Source organism: Danio rerio, chromosome 4, assembly GCF_052040795.2.
Source record: "Danio rerio strain M-AB ecotype USA chromosome 4, GRCz13ab, whole genome shotgun sequence".
NCBI classification, from domain to species: domain Eukaryota; kingdom Metazoa; phylum Chordata; class Actinopteri; order Cypriniformes; family Danionidae; genus Danio; species Danio rerio.
In genome coordinates, this window is record NC_141024.2 from 53,997,202 (window position 1) to 54,017,997 (window position 20,796).

The 20,796-nt window shown below is 35.0% G+C and overlaps 1 protein-coding gene and 4 non-coding genes across 11 annotated transcripts in view; all 5 read left to right on the top strand.

Annotated features, from left to right (window-relative positions):
• Positions 1 to 662: 662 nt before the first annotated feature.
• On the top strand, positions 663 to 735 carry trnak-uuu (transfer RNA lysine (anticodon UUU)). The gene has a single exon. It is a non-coding gene; the product is annotated as a tRNA-Lys (tRNA).
• Positions 736 to 853: 118 nt separating this feature from the next.
• trnas-uga (transfer RNA serine (anticodon UGA)) lies at positions 854 to 935 on the top strand. Its single transcript has one exon. It is a non-coding gene; the product is annotated as a tRNA-Ser (tRNA).
• Positions 936 to 1,112: 177 nt separating this feature from the next.
• On the top strand, positions 1,113 to 1,184 carry trnah-gug (transfer RNA histidin (anticodon GUG)). The gene has a single exon. It is a non-coding gene; the product is annotated as a tRNA-His (tRNA).
• Positions 1,185 to 1,884: 700 nt separating this feature from the next.
• On the top strand, positions 1,885 to 1,966 carry trnas-aga (transfer RNA serine (anticodon AGA)). Its single transcript has one exon. It is a non-coding gene; the product is annotated as a tRNA-Ser (tRNA).
• Positions 1,967 to 6,608: 4,642 nt separating this feature from the next.
• Positions 6,609 to 20,796, top strand: part of LOC103910528 (uncharacterized) — a 173,207-nt gene continuing 159,019 nt past the window's right edge. For 2 of the 7 annotated variants that reach the window (XM_087248902.1, XM_088650476.1), the window contains exons 1-2: positions 6,609 to 6,756; positions 7,792 to 7,941. In XM_087248902.1, the coding sequence (XP_087105028.1) occupies positions 7,857 to 7,941 (85 nt within the window). In that variant the 5' untranslated portion in view covers positions 6,609 to 6,756; positions 7,792 to 7,856. Of the gene's footprint in view, positions 6,757 to 7,158; positions 7,213 to 7,789; positions 8,015 to 15,940; positions 19,604 to 20,796 lie in introns of those variants that run through there. The other 5 variants (XM_087248905.2, XM_087248904.2, XM_087248901.1 and 2 more) reach the window with 5 other exon arrangements.

Consider the following 20,796-nt stretch of genomic DNA (forward strand, 5'->3'; position numbering starts at 1 on the left):
TCAGCAGTCGTCAATTGTTTGCATTTCCATTGTTTCTTGGGAAAAGCGTTGTGCTGGTAGGAGGAGAAAAACAACAGAGTGTTCTCACTGAAGAGAAAGGGGCTTATCACAGGGAGGAACATACCACACATAGGTCACAAGGGCTGTTTCGTAGCTCGCCGTGATCGTATAGTGGTTAGTACTCTGCGTTGTGGCCGCAGCAACCCCGGTTCGAATGCGGGTCACGGCAGGCTTTTCAAGGTGACATTGGTGTCGCACTCTGTGTTGCCATCCGTTACCTCCAGCCTTCTTTTAGTGCAGGCTGTGCTAATGGCACGTCCTGAATGTTTACGTTTTCCTAAAGTGTGGAAGACTAAGGCATGGAAGGAATCTTTTCAATTGTTGAGTGTCCATTCATTGCCACAACAGCAGAAAGACATTCTGCAGTTATCATTGATCTATTTAATGTCTCCTACATGACATGAAGTCCAAACTATTGTGTTGTACTGATGTCTACACCTACAAAAACCATAAACCCAACCTCAAAGTAACCTGTCGTGTTTTAGCAACCTCCACACCAACCATAAGCTTAAAACCCCATCTCACGGTAAACTTTAGTGTACTGTAAAGGTCTGCGCCGACCACAACCCAAACCTTGCTTACTTTTAAATTACTGTTGTGGAGCCCGGATAGCTCAGTCGGTAGAGCATCAGACTTTTAATCTGAGGGTCCAGGGTTCAAGTCCCTGTTCGGGCGTGTGACTCTCATTTTGTGGAGCCACAGCTTTTGCCGTTGAGCTATCGCTTGATGAAAGTTTCATCCGGATGCACAATATGTGTACTAGGCATAAAGAAATGGCGGAACGGACAGTCTTGTAGTCGTGGCCGAGTGGTTAAGGCGATGGACTTGAATTCCATTGGGGTCTCCCTGCGCAGGTTCGAATCCTGCCGACTACGTCCTCCCCCTTTTTAAAATTGCAGCAGTCGTCAATTGTTTGCATTTCCATTGTTTCTTGGGAAAAGCGTTGTGCTGGTAGGAGGAGAAAAACAACAGAGTGTTCTCACTGAAGAGAAAGGGGCTTATCACAGGGAGGAACATACCACACATAAGTCTCAACGGCTGTTTCATAGCTCGCCGTGATCGTATAGTGGTTAGTACTCTGCGTTGTGGCCGCAGCAACCCCGGTTCGAATCCGGGTCACGGCAGGTTTTTCAAGGTGACATTGGTGTCGCACTCTGTGTTGCCATCCGTTATCTCCAGCCTTCTTTTAGTGCAGGCTGTGCTAATGGCACGTCCTGAATGTTTACGTTTCCTAAAGTGTGGAAGACTAGAGATATGATATAAGAGAAATAGGATCTTTGATGCCAGCATGCTGTGTAGATAAGTACTGATCAAGTCACGCTTCTAAGGCATGGAAGGAATCTTTTCAATTGTTGAGTGTCCATTCATTGCCACAACAGCAGAAAGACTATCTGCAGTTATCATTGATCTATTTAATGTCTCCTACATGACATGAAGTCCAAACTATTGTGTTGTACTGATGTCTACACCTACAAAAACCATAAACCCAACCTCAAAGTAACCTGTCGTGTTTTAGCAACATCCACACCAACCATAAGCTTAAAACCCCATCTCACGGTAAACTTTAGTGTACTGTAAAGGTCTGCGCCGACCACAACCCAAACCTTGCCTACTTGCAAATTACTGTTGTGGAGCCCGGATAGCTCAGTCGGTAGAGCATCAGACTTTTAATCTGAGGGTCCAGAGTTCAAGTCCCTGTTCGGGCGTGTGACACTCCTTTTGTGGAGCCACAGCTTTTGCCGTTGAGCTATCGCTTGATGAAATTTTCATCTGGATGCACAATATGTGTACTAGGCATAAAGAAATGGCAGTACAGGTAGTCTTGTAGTCGTGGCCGAGTGGTTAAGGCGATGGACTAGAAATCCATTGGGGTCTCCCCGCGCAGGTTCGAATCCTGCCGACTACGTCCTCCCCCTTTTTTAAATTGCAGCAGTCGTCAATTGTTTGCATTTCCATTGTTTCTTGGGAAAAGCGTTGTGCTGGTAGGAGGAGAAAAACAACAGAGTGTTCTCACTGAAGAGAAAGGGGCTTATCACAGGGAGGAACATACTACACATAGGTCACAACGGCTGTTTCATAGCTCGCCGTGATCGTATAGTGGTTAGTACTCTGCGTTGTGGCCGCAGCAACCCCGGTTCGAATTCTGTGTAGCAACAAGTAAGCTTTACTTGTATCCATACACTTTTTTTCCTAAGTAAACTTTCTTTAAAATTAATAAATAAATAAATGAACAAATGCTTTAAACGTTTTAAAACCTATAATAAACAAAATATATGCACAACAATCTGTCTAGGTCGATGTCCTCAGCAGTAATGGAGCACGTTTAAACAAATGTTATTGTAAGTAAATATTTAAACCATTATGATAAATAGAGTTAAAAAGACCTTTTTGAATGAAAAGTTTTATTGAGATGGATTGTTGGTGATTGTAGATTGAAAATTTAGATTTTGGAATTTAAGGCACCGCAGAAACCCTGTTTAAAAGCAATAGCCCCGGTAATTAGCTATTATAATGATGTAATTCTAACTCAGATACTATCTGTGAGAACTAGTAACAACTACTAGAAACAAGTTTAAACCCATAAAGAAGTTGATGAAAAAATTGTGATCAACGTGAAATATGCAAATGAAAAGTAAAAGTCAACACTATCACCGTAATAGCAGATATCTTCTATGAGAATACTGTAGGTCAAATATCGTCAGCTCATTTGAACTTTAATTTATTGTTTTTGTTTAGTTTATATAGCGCCAGTGCTCAAGGACGCTTTATTAACAGCAGGAGAACAAGAAAAACAATAACCTTAAAAAGGAAGAGAAAATGGGAGACTAATAATACATTAAAAGAATGACAAAAGACACGAGAACAAGTGACAAAAGAAACTCATTCCTGTCTTTCAATGACTGCTTTTGTGCGTTTAGGAGAACTAGGCAGCACACTCAGGGCTGCAAGATGGATTTAATTTAGTAGCCTATTCTTAATATTAAAATATAACAGTATGAAAACCAACCTGTTTGTTCCTGCAGATCTTCCTGTTTGACTGTGAATGTCTCTTCAATCTTCACATCTTCACTCTCCTCTTTAATAAACGCCATCTTTGTAACAGTGTGGAGATCAGTCGCTTCAGCAGGGTTTTTTTTTCTCTGTGTTTGGACACTTAATCCAGTTCAAAATGAACAAAACAATGAACAGAAACAAAATAATTTCTCTTCAACACTTGCTTCAATGGTTTCTTTATTTGAGAGTAATTAACAAAAAGAAATCAGGTGAAACATTTAATTAAAACACTTATTATACACTTTTCTGTTGTTTAATTCAGACAACAGCCTTCAGTTACTGAGAATAAAATAGTACTACTAAAATACTAAAATAGTTATATAAAGGGTTAAAATAATATTTCCAACAGCAGGAACATAATATAGCATCGTATAAAAAACTTAAAACTTTAGAACTTTAACTTTAAATCAGTTTATATCTGTAAACGTTTTAAAACAAACCTTTCTCCAGTTAAATCACAGCGACGAAGCAGCGCTGCCTGATGACGTCACACGCCACGGCAAAATAAAAGTCTTTTTTGTTTAACTTTTTTGCCACTATCTGTTGCAGTCATGACTTATTGATACATTTCTCCCATGGTTTTCACTTTACACTTTGTCTGCTCTCTCTCTCACAAACCTTAAATCTAAACATTTTCTTAACTTTTTTTAATCCACTTTATAATGACTTGTATGTCTACAACACTTTCTATTAATATTTGAGTCCAAATCTCATCCTCATAATTATGACCTCTTCTATTTCTACAACTTCATAGGCCTATATAGGGTTTCTTTTTTCACATGAATTGTTGTCTCTTATTATCCACGTTTCCTGCCATTCTTTAGCAATATCTGTAGTAATATTTAATTTACCTTTACTTACATAAGCATTAAAGGGGTAGTTCACATAAAAATTACAATTCTGTCATTTACTCATCCTCTACTAATTTCAAAACTGTTTCTGCTGAATGCAAATAAAGAGAATACAGGGGCAAAAAAAACAGCCACTGTATGGTTCAACAGTTCCTGTGGACTTGGGGGAAACCAGAGCACCTGGAGGAAACTCATGCGAACATGGGGAGAACACACAAACAAAAATGTCAACTGACCCAGCTGAGGCTCAAACCAACAACCTTCTTACTGTGAGGCGATCAGTGCTATCTACTGCACCACTGTGATGCCTCACATGTATAATTATTTGAGGTATTAAACTGGTATTGGATAAGAACTTCGCTTACAAATAGTTGTTATTTTTAAAATGTGTGAAAAAGCACCATTCAGATGTAGCGACTGTATTGATCTGGGCAATCAAGCATGTATTGTTATAGACACTATGCTTATTTGTCTTAAGAGATGTTAGGCAGGTCCTGTTCATGTAATATGTTCATGTAATAGTCTATCAAGTTGGTATTGGCATGAACAGCTATACCTGTCAACGGGTTTCTTATATGTTAAACGGTCCTATTCAGTTAATAATCAGGCAGCTATTAATAAAGATGACCGCACACAATGATGATCCATTTATTTAAATGACTATGTGACGCAGATATTTAAAATTCATTGTTGCAAACAAGTTACAGGAGTAAGTGCAGTTGTTGTTTTATGTGATGTTCACCACTGTAATTACACCATAGTGAAAAAAGAAGTCTGAGAAATGCTGTAGTTGGTGTAGGTGGAGCAGGTTAATCACGTTAAAAGTTATGCATTGTGTAGATATGAAAGTGAACTCTTGTCGTTGAATTATTCTGTATAAACTGCCTATACAATAAATTTACTAGTGATGTAATTATTTTCTAATTATAAATATTTAGATGCATCACAGTATGCGATAGCTTTACTGTGTTAAAAGGAAAAAGTTTTGTCAGAGTATCTTATATATGCTTCTGTGAATGTCTATGCATATTTGTGTGCACAAACACAAGTAATAAATAGAGAGAAAAACATCTTTAATACATACCAGGTGAATAAGAGGCTTTCGGGAAAGCTGAGCTGCTTACACATGTTCTGTTCAACTAAAAAAAAGGAAAGAAAACAAAATTGGCACAGAAACAAGTTACATTTTGATAGTTACAATTTATAAACATAAAGTGTTTACAGTCTTCCAGAAGCCAGTCATGAGCAGCATGTGCTTTAAGATAAATAAAGGAGTCTAAACTCACATAAAGAACAAGTTCAGTAATAAATAAATGACTAAAACTCTGCTAATAGTTAGCTCATGTCAATATATTGACTGACCTTTACACAAACAAAACCTCAATGTGAAGTTTATAAATTGTTCCTTTCAACGAATGATAATATATCACAGTATAATAGTATACATCTTCTATAACTATTATATAAGTGAATGTAGTTGTGTGTATTGAGACATCGGTATGGATTGAGTTTTCAATGCTCATTTGCATCTTTACACAAAGACTTCAGCCAAGAGACTCTGAGAAACTTCTACAAAAACAACACATAACTCTTGCACTACCTTTTAACCAGGCTTGGGAAAAAAAAATTATAATGTGTTTCAAATCAAAATACCTCAACATAGGTGTATCAACATTAACTACAAAATGCAGCAGCCACAATAAAAAAAAAGCTTCAATTAATAGTCCTATAAAACAACAGCAACAAAACAAATGAAGATGGCTAAAGTCAACTTATTTTCCCAATACAACATTATTTCTCTGTAAAAACTGGTTTGTAAAGCAACTGAACCTCTCATCATCCACAGTAATGTGTCTCCCAGACCCAGACGTCGGCTCTGCATCAGTTAACCACCAGAGGCCGACAAAGCAATTCATAAGCACTTTATCTCTCGTTCCCATAAAAAGAATCCGGCAACAAATTTGGTTTAGAATAAGTCTTCGCATGCATAATAAATTAAACAAACGCAACATACATGTTTATTGCGTCGGTCGGTCCAGCTTTAAATATCCTTCATTAATGCATTAAAACTGACCCAAATGCATACAATATATGATTTCAATTCATTATAATATAATTTTATTTTTAATAATGAAAACTTTTTTTCCCTCGGTGTAAACTGCTGTTTGCTTTTTTTATTGTGGCTTTTTCTAAAACATTTTTTCCCAGTGCAAGTTAAAATCAAGTTCTGTATTTCGGCTGTTTAAGGTCTCCCTTTGCATTGAACTTTGAACTTTTTACATTCAGAGATGTTGTTTATGTTCACACAGCTACATTACACATCAACTAAAGTTTAAAATATGATATTGCAGTGGACCACCCATTTAACTATAAAATGCAGCAGCCAAAATAAAAAAGCTTCCATCAAAAGTCAACTTATTTTCCCAATACATCTTTATTTCTCTTTAAAGCTATGGTTTGTATAGCTGCTAAACTTCCCATCGTCTGCAGTAATGTGTTTTGAGTCTTCACTGTTGCCCACTGCTCATTTGCATCTTTATACCAGCATTAATGGGGGCCAATTGAGTATTAACCAATCACATGCCAGATCAAGTAGGTCAGCAGGGTTGTATCTATATATTCTGCGTTCTTAACAGAAACTTCATTGGCTTATTTAGCTATAAGAGAACAACTTTGGAGGACAAACTACGATTGTTGATTCCTACATTGAGATTATTACCAACAACAACATACAAAAAAAACCCCGACTGAGGCCATTTCTCATCCCACTTCTTCATTGAAGACTGGAAAGGTGAGTTGCACATTCTGAATTTACACTCAAATAATATCTGATTGCTGACATTATAAAATGTAAAATCTAAACATGTGCATGCATTGTTCAACAGTGTATTAAGTTTTTCAGTCATTTTTAAAAGCTTTTTTACAACTATTTAGTTATGTGTTTGTTTGTTTGGTTATAAATATTGATTTTATCCTGACAAATGGACTGTAGGCCAAATAAGTTTCAACCTATTACGTATATAAATTAATATAAAAATTTGATGTTTCCCCATTCATTACAAATACAAAACAAAAAGCAGATAAATTATAAAGTGGAAAATGAGGGAGAAATGTATCGATAAGTCATGAATCATAATTAAGAGTGAGTAGGGGGAAAAAGCTAAACAAAAAAAGACTTTTATTGTGGCATGGTGGTGTGACGTCATAAGGCTGCGCCGCTCCCACACTGTGATTCAACTGGAGAAAGGTTTGTTTTAAAGCTTGTACACAGATGTAAACCAACTGATTAAAATTTCAGTGTGTTCATTTAATGTTAGATGTACCTGCTGTTGACAATATTATTTTAACCCTTTATACAAAGAACTACTATTTTACTCACTGTAAGGTCTATTGTTTGAATAAGATAGGATAAACTTTATTTGTCCCGAGAGGAAATTCTTGTCTTGTGCAAATAAGTGCTACAACGTTGCTGTAAGCAGACAATAAAATAAATCAAACAAACTAAACAATTAAGAACATACCTAAAAAAAGATTGAATAAAGCAACAGTAAAGTGTGTGTGATAAGTGTTTTAGTGAAGGTTTAATTTATTAAATAGCATATTGTCACTCTATTCCAAGTATACATCAATAAAATTTCTAGAGTCCTAGTTTACATCGGCTGGTTTGTGGCTTTTGTTGCTTGCTCAGACTTACATAATTTTTGTTTGTTAATGACTCATATAAAAAAAAACTGTTGAAGCAAGTGTTGAAATTATCTTGTTTTTGTTCAGTGTTTTATTTATTTTAAACAGGACATTTTTTTATTGTTTTGTTCATTTTAAACAGGATAAAGTGTCCAAACGCAGAGAAAAACTCCTGCTGAAGCGACTGATCTCCACACTGTTATAAAGATGGCGTTTATTAAAGAGGAGAGTGAAGATGTGAAGATTGAAGAAACATTCACAGTCAAACAGGAAGATCTGCAGGAACAAACAGGTTGGTTTTCATACTGATATATTTTAATATTAAGAATAGGCTACTAAATTAAATCCATCTTGCAGCCCTGAGTGTGCTGCCTAGTTCTCCTAAATGCACATAAGCACTCATTTAAAGACAGGAATGAGTTTCTTTCGTCACTTGTTCTCGTGTCTTTTGTCATTATTTCAAGTATTATTAGTCTCCCATTTTCTCTTCCTTCTTATGGTTATTGCTTTTTCTTGTTCTACTACTGTTTTAAAGCTTCATTGAACACTTGTACTATATAAAATAAACAAAAAAACATAAATTAAAAGCGTTTAACTGAGCTGACGATATTTGACCTTCAGTATTCTCACAGTGTTGCAGTGATAGTGTTAGCTTAGTACTTTCCACTTGCATATGTCCCATTGATCCCAATTCCCCCTTTTTAATTAACCTCATGGGATTAAACTTGTTTCTAGTTGTTACTAGTTCTCACAGATAGTATCTGAATTAGAATTACATCATTATCATAATAACTAACTACCAGGGCTATTGTGTTTAAACAGGGTTTCCACGGAGTCTTAAAATGTCTTAAATTCCAAAATCAAATTTTTAGGCCTTAAAAGTCTTAAATTTACTAAAATTGTGTTGTAGGTTTTTAATCTTTTTTAAACAAGTGTTCATTTTCCTTTGTTCATATTGTGTTAACCAGTCTGGCCAAAACCTATACAATCACCAACAATCCATCTCAATAAAACTTTAAACTTTTTTTATTCAAAAAGGTCATTTTAACTCTATTTATCATAATGGATTAAGTATTTTCCTTACAATATCATTTGTTTAAACGTGCTCCATGTATTTACTGCTGAGGACATCGACCTGGACAGATTGTTGTGCATAGATTTAATTTGTTATAGTTTTTAAAACATTTGTAAAAAAATTTTATTTTAAAGAAAGTTTATTTTGGAAAAATGTGTGTGGATACAAGTAGAGCTTGCTTTTTTACACATTTAAAATCTTTTACTAAGAAATATTCAAAATAATAATATAATATTTTTTTTATTATAATATTTTTTTGATAGGACAAATACAAAATCTGGGCCATTTGAAAAATTCTTTAGTCTTTTATGAGTCTAAAATTTCATTCATAATGGTCATAAAAGTCTTAAATTTAACTTGGTGAAACCTGCAGAGACCCTGGTTTAAGGTATGTCAGAAAACATGGATGCCCCAATTTTAAACATGCTGAATGAAATTGACACTAAAATAATTAATCATTATAAAACATTGTACAGTATTCTGAACTATATGATGTGATGGGACGACGTGAGACAAAACAAACAAATAATAGTGGAACAATAATGTTTAGCAATACCAGTGGTGGATTTAGGCATGGGCAATGTGGGCGATCGCTCAGGGTGGGATTTTCCTGGGGGAGGCAAAAAAAAATGTCCCCTAGTGAAAGCATTTAGATACAATTACTTTATGCAAATGTATTCATTAAGAGTGGCAATCTCAAAATAAAGACATTAGGGGCCATTTACATTTGGCATTTTTTGCACGTGCGAGTTTGTTATTCTCAATGTGCAACTGAAACATCGCTTGTGAAAGCAAACTGATGCATGCGTACAGAAAACCAGCAACTCACACATGCTCCTGTGTGAATCCCGGTTGTTTGCATGCACGCCGAAAAAATAAGCGTCGCTCATGCGCCATGAAACTGAATTAACAGCCTTTTGTGCAGAAGTGTCAGCACACAGCGAGTTTTGCATAGTTTATGTAAAGTGTATGTAATTTAACGATGGTGTTACTTTCACTAAGCATGGCTATAAAGCAGAAAGGAGGGATAAAGAGTCAGGGAGGTACACTGTAAAAAATTGCTGTTAAAAAACGGTCAGATTCTACGGTAAAATAATGTTTTTTCACTAAAACAGTAATATTCTGTTAAAAACAGTGCTTTCTGGGTAACATTTTTGTTTTCGAGAAAGTAACCAACTGCAGAAAACTGTGAGCTAACAGAGTTCAGATTCGATGTTTTGAAGTCTGTGTTTGAAATCACACTTTGTGCCCTTGTTCACTATTCCATACACTAGTTAACTAATATGGTTCACCTGACAGTTTTAATAAACACTAATGAGTGAATTCAGACACTGATGAACACCTGCTGTTAATAATTACAATTACTGAAGAAAAGAAACACAAACAGTGACTTGAGTTACAACATTAAATAAAATCAAATAAAATAAAACACCTTCAGTCTCAGCAGAGGATCATTAAACAACTCCACAAACAACAGCAGACACACACTTATTACTGACTGATTTGACTTCCATACTATTCTCATTGAGATCCAACAGGAATTAAGGTGTTTTTTGTGTCACCGTAATGGGGCTGGTTTAGTTGGGCTCTTCACCTTTAAACTTATTAAATCAGACTCTCCAATTACTATAATAAAGAGTTAACAAAGTGCTTGTACTATAGCGATAAAGTTGGGAAGTCAATAAATAGAGAAATCTATTTGTCTGAAATTAGTTCTGATAAATGTTTTGGTATAAATCTGGAAGAAGGGCCACATGCAATAGATTTTATGCTTAATTGCAGGTATTAATTTAATTAATGAGAAGTGGAATCAGAAAAGATACCTCCATAAATACTTAACAGTTAAGAAATAACATACAAAAACAGTTCAGTTATGACAAATACACACTCAGACCTCATGAATCTGACCTTGTATCTCAACAATGGTAACAATTCAAATGTTTCATGCTGCAATGCATGCTGGGAGTGGCACGGTACAAATATCCCAGCATGCATTGCGGTGTAAATAAATGTATGATGGTCTCACAGTTTTCTTTATTTGTTTTTGATTCTGCTGTTGTTTATGTTTAGACTTTCAGTTGCCTGTTTGTGAGTTAAACTGGTAATTTTGTTAGTTGTCACCATTATTGAGGTTCATATGCTGATTATTGATGCCTCTCTGAGTGCAATTTACACCATAGAGCAGTGTTATTGTCCAAGATATTCTTAAAAACTTCCAGAAATCATTGCCATATAAAGACATATAATGTAAAACAAAAGATTTAACATTGAATAGCAGCAGTAAATTTTATTATACTGAATTAGAACAGACTCTGCCATTTAATAGCAACATGAACATCACCAGATCTTATTTAGGTTTTTGGCTGACTTGCCACAACAAAGAAGGTTTTTAAACAAAGTTCTTAACAATTGCAGCAGCCAAGATATACAAATGTTAAAAGTGACAGGGCTAAGAGCCCAACTAAAGCAAACTCTGTTCTCCATGATGGTGACGTAAAACTTTCACTTTTTTTTCTCAAGAAGAACTTTAGTAGATGTTATACAAAAATACATGTATTAAGTAATAAGTGTAGCTGGTGATGATGTTGGTAGAGTTGTTTAATCATCCGCTGATCATTTAAATTATTTAATCATTTGTTGTTCTTCAGGTTATTTCATTATAAAGCTGTGACTAAAGTTTTGTATGTTCTGTTCTTGTTTTTTTCCTTCAGTATTTCTTCATTTATTCATTGTTAATCCTCAATTATCATTTAATTAGTCAGTTAATTAATGAATTTACTTCAGCTTTGCTCCATGTTTCTTGAACACTCAGTAGTGTGGACACTTCAATAAAAACTGAAGTATATGCTCTGGGGTTTAAAGGGTTAAAGGTGTGAGAGGTAAAAACACAGTGTAAAAATGTATTTTAACAGTAATATACTGTCAATTTAAACTACGGAAGTAGACTGTAAAAAAACAGTAGATTGCTGGCAACCACAGCTGCCAGTAGATTACCGTTAAAACAAGGAAAAAAACAGTATTTTACTGTAAAACCTGAAGCTAATTTCTTCTGTGTGTCACCGTTGTGGAGGAGAGTAGAGCCAGTGTATGAGTTAAAGATGAACAATGAGCTGCTGATGTTATTCTGCATGTTTCTTTATTTAAAGACAGCGGCTGTTTAGTTGCTGATGCAGTCAGAATCTCTCTGGTGATTCCAGATTTACATGTATGTGTGCTGTTGTGAAAAATAAGACATTAGAGTTAAACCGAACTTTTCTAATTAACTAAAATAAGTTATCATTATGATTATGCTTCTAAGCATATATAGCACATTACTTCATAAACTCATTCAGCTGTTGGCCAATTTGAGGCAGTTGCTTTCAGTGAGCAAAATGAGTTCACTTGAGTATTGTGTAAATCAATGTAGTCCATGTATTTTTACATCAACATACTGTAAAATAACAGTACATTGCTGGCAACTGCAGCTGCCAGTATTTTACTGTTTTTTAACGGGACAATTTTTAACAGTGTAAGACAGGTCTAAAGGTCTAAGACAAAAGATAATTTGGTAACACTTTACAATAATAACTACACACTATAAACCATTTATTATGCATTAGCAAATACTGAATTCATTATTTGTTTAGCATTATCTGTTTAGCATTAACTCTAAATTAATAAGTGTTATTAAACAGTTTTTAACTGCAGCTACATATGCTGTATTCCAGACTTACAACGACATTTATAATTTGCTTAATAATTATACTTTCATACTTTGTTAAGGATTAATTTCCTATTACTAAATTAAGTATGGGGATTGAAGTGCAATGTTCATGATAAGTGGGGGCGGAGGGGGCCAGAATCACGGTGGCAGCAGGTCAGATGACTGTCAGGCCAAGGGGAAATGTCCCTATGTCTCCCTATGGCCAGTTCGCCCTCGAGTTTTACTGTTTTCTATTGTTTATTATTCCTGGTCATTTCTCCAATAATTGTAAGTTCTAAAACAATAGCATAAAAGATCAGGGGCCTCATGTACGAAGACTTGCGTGGAAATCTTACTAAAACATTGCGTACGCACAAAGCTGTAAATGTGCGTACGCAGAAAAAAATTCAGATGTATGAAACACTGCGTACGCCAAATCTCACGCATATTCTTTTGTACATCTGAATGAACGTGAAACTGAGCGCAACATGCACGAGCACAAAACCCCTCCCTGCCTCCTCCCCCGTATGAATATGCTAATGACTATGCTAATGTCAAAACCCAACGAAAAAGCAATGGCAAAAGCAAGCAAAAAGAGAAACTTTGAACAGAATGTGAAATGGAGGTGCTGCTTTCGGAGGTAGACCGGAGAAAAGCGGTGTTATTTGCAAGTTTGTTCTCCGGAATTAACAACAAAAGAAAAAAAATAGAGTGGGAGAGTTTAGCTGATACGGTTAACACAGTTGGGTCTGAACATTGCACTGAGTGCATTTAAAAAAGAAATAGTGTGGTTTATATCTGTAAAATGTTGCAGTACCCTTTGCAGTCTCAGTGGCGCACCTCATAAGAAGCATATGATCATGTACTGACACGTTCGAGCATAAACTCGGCTCGAATCCAGCGTCTGATGAATTCATTCTTCTTTTTTTTCCCCGCTACATATCAGATTTTGCCCACTATTTATCACGAGAAAGACAAGTAGGAATCATCAATAAGTTTGTGCATCATATTTTATTTGCACATTTATTGAATGGAAATGTTTCTGATTCACGCATGCAAATTTATCTTCACATAGTGTCTTTATAGCAATGTGCGTGCAGTAGATAGCTCAGATTACATTGGGAAAACAGGCGACCGCTGCAAATTGTGCTTTAATGTTTAGCTGGTCAACTGTATGGTTTGGAAATCTTACATACCTACTATATGAACCCGTCTCATACAGACGCCATTGCAAGGATCAGACACTTTGTAGAGAATAATTTAACACAACTGCCTCTAGGAGTCGCCAATGGAAATGAAACAGACACGCACAAAAAATGTGCGTACGCCTGCCAGAAAGCTGCCGTGAACCTGCGCAAATTCCCACGTTCAGTTCATTGTTAGTAAATCCAAACGTGAGCGATTCTGAGCGTGAAACCTGGCGTACGCAAAGTTTTTGTGCGTACGCAGCGTTGATACATGAGGCCCCAGGTCACTGCTATGATATGATTTACAATTTATGTATGTCACTGTTTGTCATTGTGCTCTGTTTATTCTGAGAGCTGAGGCTGAGTATTCGAGAGCTTTTAACTCTTGAAATTATTAACTCCGCGTCATTCTAACACTGGATAAACAGAATCCTGTGTTATCTGTAATCTCCTTTCACACTGTTCATGCTATACCTGATGTTCATTAACAGACGTTTCACAATCACAAGCCCCAGGTTAACATTGTAATTTGTATATTTATGTTGTCAATGTCCATGACTAGACAAACAGCAGGTCACCTTTTTAGATGGCATTTCTTGTCGGGTTAACAATATCTGCAAATTAGGAGAAATACTAGCCTTTTAGAAAGAAGCTATTAATATACCAATACCTAAACCAGGAAAAGATCATTAAACTATTTATCGTCCAATAGCACTTACCAGTTGCCTTTGCAAAACAATGGAATGAATGATTAATGATCGATTGGTGTGGATTTAAAAAAAACCCAGAAGATTAATAAATATCAGTGTGGGTTTAGAAGAGGGAAAAGTACTCTTTGCCATCTTATACGATTAGAATCTTTTGTACGAGATGGTTTTATTAAAAAAAAGAACACATGCAAGCAGTTTTTTTTTTTTTTAAATCCGGAAAAGGCCTTTGACACTACCAGGAGGTATGGTATTTTAAAAGATTTACACGAGATGGGTGTTTGAGGAAATTTGCCTAATTTTATTGCAAATTTATTTTATTCAAGAGAGTTTTTCGTGTGCGTATGAAAACTATATTATCTGAATATATGAGCATATATAGCATATATGAGAATCAGGAGTGCCCCAAGAAAGTATACTATCAGTAACACTATTTAGTATTAAAATTAATAATATTGTAAATGTTAATGGGAATAATATATTTTGTAGTTTATATGTAGATGATTTATGTATTTGTTATAAAGGGAAAAATATGTGTACAATCAAGAGACAAATTTAAATATGTATAAATAAAATATATGACTGGTCAGTTTTAAATGGTTTTAATTTTTCTAAATAAAATAACTGTATGCATGCATTTTTGTTTTTTAAGATCTATGCATTTAGATCAGGAGCTTTTTTAGATAGAGAAACTATACAAGTTGTGAAAAAGGTAAAGTTCCTAAGAATGAGTTTTGACAATAAGTAGTGTTTTATTCCTCATATTAAAGTATTACGAAATAGATGTTTTAAAACAATTAATGTATGAACTTAATCTTAAAAAGGTAAAATAAATAAATAAATTAGGACCTCTGTAATGAAATCCAAGACTTTGTATAATAATTCAAGGCTATTAAAGCCTTAATTTAAGATTATCAAATTTAAGACTCTTTCAATGCTTTTAATTGTACTCTGATTAGGTTTTGCATATAAATACTTGCGCTTGACACATTTGTTTCAGACTGTTATTTGACTATTACATTCTAAATGATGTAAATTCTAGTACATCGTTTTTTAACTGTACCTTTAGAACCTTATAACAGCACTAAAAGCAGCATCAAAACAGTCTCCTTATAGTCATTCCACCTCTTCACGGAGATTGTCAGACTAATCTGGTGTATTAAAAAACTATTTTGGGTTCTAGAACTGAACAATAATGGTGTTCCTGATGCTGGACATCCACTGGCACTAGATCCTCATCAATTTAAGAGTAAATCTCCCTTCTTTGCCATCCTCTGATGTGTTTAGGTTTTGCCGCAAAATTAAATTTGCTGTAGAACGCGCAATGCGTACGTAAAGAACCTGACTGATATTCTACCGGAACCATGTCAGCAGAGTTTGTGCATATCCATAAACTATAACTTCTATGTTAAGCGGCTTTGAAACAATTTACATTGTAAAAGCAGTAGATAAATGAAGATTAATTGAACTGAATCTGATTAAATGTGTACACGTTAATGGACCAAACACAATATGATCTGATTTATTTTACACTTAATGTGCATCAAAATTACAGTGTGTGTAGACAATGTTTCCAGTGTCTTTTCACTTTTCATGAGAGTTTTTAAGACTTGATAACAACTAGTGTTTTTTTTTTCCAGACCTAATTGAAGAGAATGAGGACAGTAAAGAGGAACATCATGTCAACATTGAGGAAAAAACTCATTTACAGACTGATGATATTTTGAAAAGGAGAGACAAGAATAGTTTCACCTGCACTCAGTGTGGAAAGAGTTTCAACCAATCATCAAATCTTAATCTACACATGAGAATCCACACTGGAGAGAAACCATTCACATGCCCTCAGTGTGGGAAGAGTTTCAACGCCTTATCACACCTTAATCAACACATGATGATTCACACTAGAAAGAAACCATTCAAATGCACTCAATGTGGGAAAAGTTTTAACCGCTCATCAGACCTTCATCAACATATGAGGATCCACACTGGAGAGAAACCATTCACATGCAACCAGTGTGAGAAGAGTTTTAACTGCTCATCAAACCTTTATAAACACATGAAAATCCACACTGGAGAGAAACCATTCACATGCAACCAGTGTGGGAAGAGTTTTAACTTTTCATCAAACCTTCATCGACACATGAGGATCCACACTGGAGAGAAACCATTCACATGCACTCAGTGTGGGAAGAGTTTTAACATTTCATCAAACTTTCATCAACACATGAGGATCCACACTGGAGAGAAACCATTCACATGCAACCAGTGTGGGAAGAGTTTTAACTGCTTATCACACCTTAATCAACACATGATAATCCACACTAGAAATAAACCATTCAAATGCACTCAATGTGGAAAAAGTTTTAGCCGCTCATCAGACCTTTATAAACACATGAGAATCCACACTGGAGAGAAACCATTCACATGCAGTCAGTGTGGGAAGTGTTTTAACTTTTCTTCAAACCTTAATCGACACATGAGGATACACACTGGAGAGAAACCATTCACATGCACTCAGCGTGGGAAGAGTTTCAGCCAATCATCACACCTTAATCAACACATCATGAGCCACACTGAAGAGAAACCATTTAATCATTTTGTCTAATCATCTTGTTTAATCCCACCCCTTTTGGCAGTGGCGTACAACAGAATTTCGCATACTCAATAGTGATGGGAAGTTCGGATCATTTTTCTGACTCGGATCTTTGAGTCTCGTTCATCGAGATGAACAAATCTTTTCTCAAGTCATTTTGTTCATTTGGTTCAATTTGCCAAAATATTATTAAAATGTTACGAACTGCTTCAAAAACACATCTACAACTAGCCCAGAAGGTTCATCACACAACAAATAAGTCATAAATAGATTATAAGAAGAAGAAAATAATAATTCAATGTTTACCTGCTCTTTTGTCTATAGGCATTGTTGTCTGTTTGCTCAGCTCACCTCTTAATGTCTTTAAATGTCAGTGGTGCGTTCACGTTACAATGACAGTCACATATAATCTTAACCAATGTAAACAGTCTGAGCCAATAGGAGCCATGATAATTATTTTACCTTTCGAGTCTTCTGGTTCTTGAGTCGTTCGTTCATCATGTGACAGAATAACTCAAACCAGAGGACTCGAGAGTTGAATAAATCAATTCTTTTTTTTTTTTTGGCTCTAAACGCATATGATTGGCCCGTGATGAATGAATGATTCAAACCCGAGGACTCGAGAGGTGAACAGATCAATTCTTTTTCTGGCTCTAAATGCATATGATTGGCATATAAATGCATATGTTAGGCTGTAGTCTTTCATGTGGTGAACGAACGACTCGGTAGAGGACTCGAAAAATGAACTAATCTTGTCTCGCACTACACATCGTGCACATGAGCGAATTAATGAATCTTTTAGTTAATCCGAGTCATTCATTCATTTTGTCACATAACATGAAAGAAAGCATAAGAGATGAGTTATTTAATAAATCAAATAATCTTTGTGAATAGTTTTGTAACATGATGCTGCCAGCATTAGACACTTAAACACTGTTTATGTGTTGTTTATTGTTTTATTATTATTATTTTACCAGAAAAGCTTTTATAACAAATCAGATTACTTTATAAATCACAACAATAAAATAAGCAAAAGAAAAACAAAATAGTGCACATCAAGCTAGGCTTTTTAATAAATAAAAACAAGTAAGCTTTAAATTAAATAACACGTTTGTGCCATTAAAGCTTTATATCAAATATGGCAACTCTTCCCAGTAGATGTTTTTATAAAACAGCAATTTAAGTGAAAGATATTATAAATAAAAAACAAAAGCCACAGGGCCTAATGAGCTTAACAACTTGACTTGAGAATACAACAGTGCATTTTTAAAAAAATAAAATAAAATTAAATAAGCTTTAAAACAATACTGTGTGGCTTTACTTGTTGGACTTGGCTTAAGGTTTGTTAGCATTTAAAAACACAAGCTCTGAACCTTTAATAGGCTGAGTCTGTTTCTTCTTGTGTCATTAGTTGTTGGTCGCAGGATAAAAGATGCTAAATGAGTAAATGCAAACTTTATACAAATATTAGACCAACACATAAAGTCTGCATAGAAAAACTTTATTAAACAAAAAATGGGGTATAAATGAACAAATTACAAATCACTTGTAATTGTAGAATTTATTAATTTATAACCTAGCTTAGTGTTTGTTTTCTGATAGCAAGCCAGCAAATAGACAAATCAATATATATATATATATATATATATATATATATATATATATATATATATATATATATATATATATATATATATATATATATATACTAGATATAAACCACATATCCAGTAGAAAAAAAGTAACAATAACTTAGTGACAATAGGACAGAACTTTTTTATTTGTTAGAAAATGCTTTTTAGGTACACATTGTTTGATGATTTTATAAAAAGTTTAAAATATAATCATATGATGCAACAAAAATTCAGTTTTACATAAATATTATTGACTGAGGTTCTCGTTGCAGTGTACAGTGAAACTACAGTTTAAGATCAGATATGCACATAATAATGTAAGGATGGCTATATCTCTCCATAATATTAAAATCTGCAAACTGTTATGGAACTCCACACGAGACAAGACCGTGAGAATGGTCAGTCACTAAAACAATAAACTTTCTAATTTGAGAAGAAGATCAGCTAGAAAACCAGTTGTTCAGGTTGTCTCGATCATGCATCCTGAGCCCCCTTCTTTGCCCTGGACTTTACCTTCTCCACCAGAGCAGCTCACTCACATTTCACACCGAATCTTTAAGTTTTAATATGGTGTATCTTGTGGCTTTATATTCATGCTTGGTGTGATTTTAAATGTCTCTGTGTGATTGGTAAAGTGGTCTTAATTTCACTGTAATATTTTACAATCTCCTTTATATCAGTTAATTTGGGTTTTGACTTTGAAAAGATCTTTGCCAGATGCTCCACTCCAGGCAAAATGGTCTTCGCATCAACTCATGACCAGGCAAGAGTCTTGGTGAAGCTTTTATTGTCTTGAATTTATGATGATTTGAGTATTTAGGCAAAGGGTGCAGAAGTGTCCGTGGGATCCTGTAGACAGGATACCCCATTGCAGGTTGTGAATCTCTGAGCTCTGCATCAGGACTTATATGCTGCAATGTATTTCTACATGTTCAGGTATTCCTCTTTAACTCTTAAATGTATCTTTGAGTAGTTGATGTTGTACAATCTTGATTGGCTTATTTTGTTTAATTATGTGAACTGCAATGGAAAATCTTTTCCTGACAAATAAATGTAAAATTCTTGTTTAACTCTAATATCTCCTGAAATCATTTAAATGTAGTAGATTGTTTAGGCTGATGTTTCCGCAGCCTACAACCAGGATTAGTCATCTATTTAGGCACAATGGATGGAGCATGGGCACAGCATTGGAGACCTGTTGATTTCTGACAATCACTGATGATATAATCTAGGGGCTAAATCAAACTTTCTTTAAGTATGTGCAAGCATGGGGCGGCCTATTGTTACTTAAAGGAAATTAGCATATCTGCTAAGAATCGGAACTGGAGAAGATGTGTCCGTTTGCAGATGAAACTGCCCAGCCATACTGACTCTAAGCGACTTTGAGTAAACGATGAAACATTAATTGAATATAAGGATTTATAAGAGTAATCAATCTAAATTAGACCTAATCACAACCTATAAGGTAATCAGCTTGAATTAGATGAATCTAAATCTAAAATTATTATAAATTGGAGTCAGATTAAAATTCAGAGCTAAAAACAAATTAAAATAAATTTTAACGAACAAAAATATTTCTTTTCACATGTGCTAAAAGGTTTACACGCATTTAGCCTTCACCCATGCTGTTAGTTCCATCATGGGACTAATAGAAGGACCCTTACATGTGTGTGTATTTATATAGTTTATAACCATAATAGTTCTACAGTTTCTTCTATTTTACTTGTTGATTTCTATTTTATTTAAATAGTGTATTTATTTTGTTAAAAAGCCCATATTATGGGTTTTTGAAAATGCCCTTCCATGTAGTGTGTAACACAGCTCTAAGTGAAGTGAAATATCCAGCTAAGGCTTAAATCTGTAAGTGTACAGTGTTTAAAACTGTTGATTCATCTATAAAAGAGTCGACTCATAGTGCTTCAAATGAGTCGTCTTGATAACGGGTCATTAGGTGTTTTGTGATGTTGTATCTACGAAACACAAGTAGTTGTGTGCGCAAACCTGGGAGATTTGAAACCTGCGGCCTCGCCCACTAACACAGAAAAAAGCCACACACACACACACACGCGCCAGTCGAATGTGACGTCACACTGTGCAGATGGATATTATTGAGTCTCCATCCAAAGATGAAACCTCAGCATTAGCTCAGCCTTGAGCAGTTTGAGTGCTTCTGGAAACTTCATGCTTTAGACTGGGTGTATATTACATGCTTAATATTCAATTTTTAGACTGTGTGTGTGTGTGTGTAGGCCTATTATTATTTAAAATA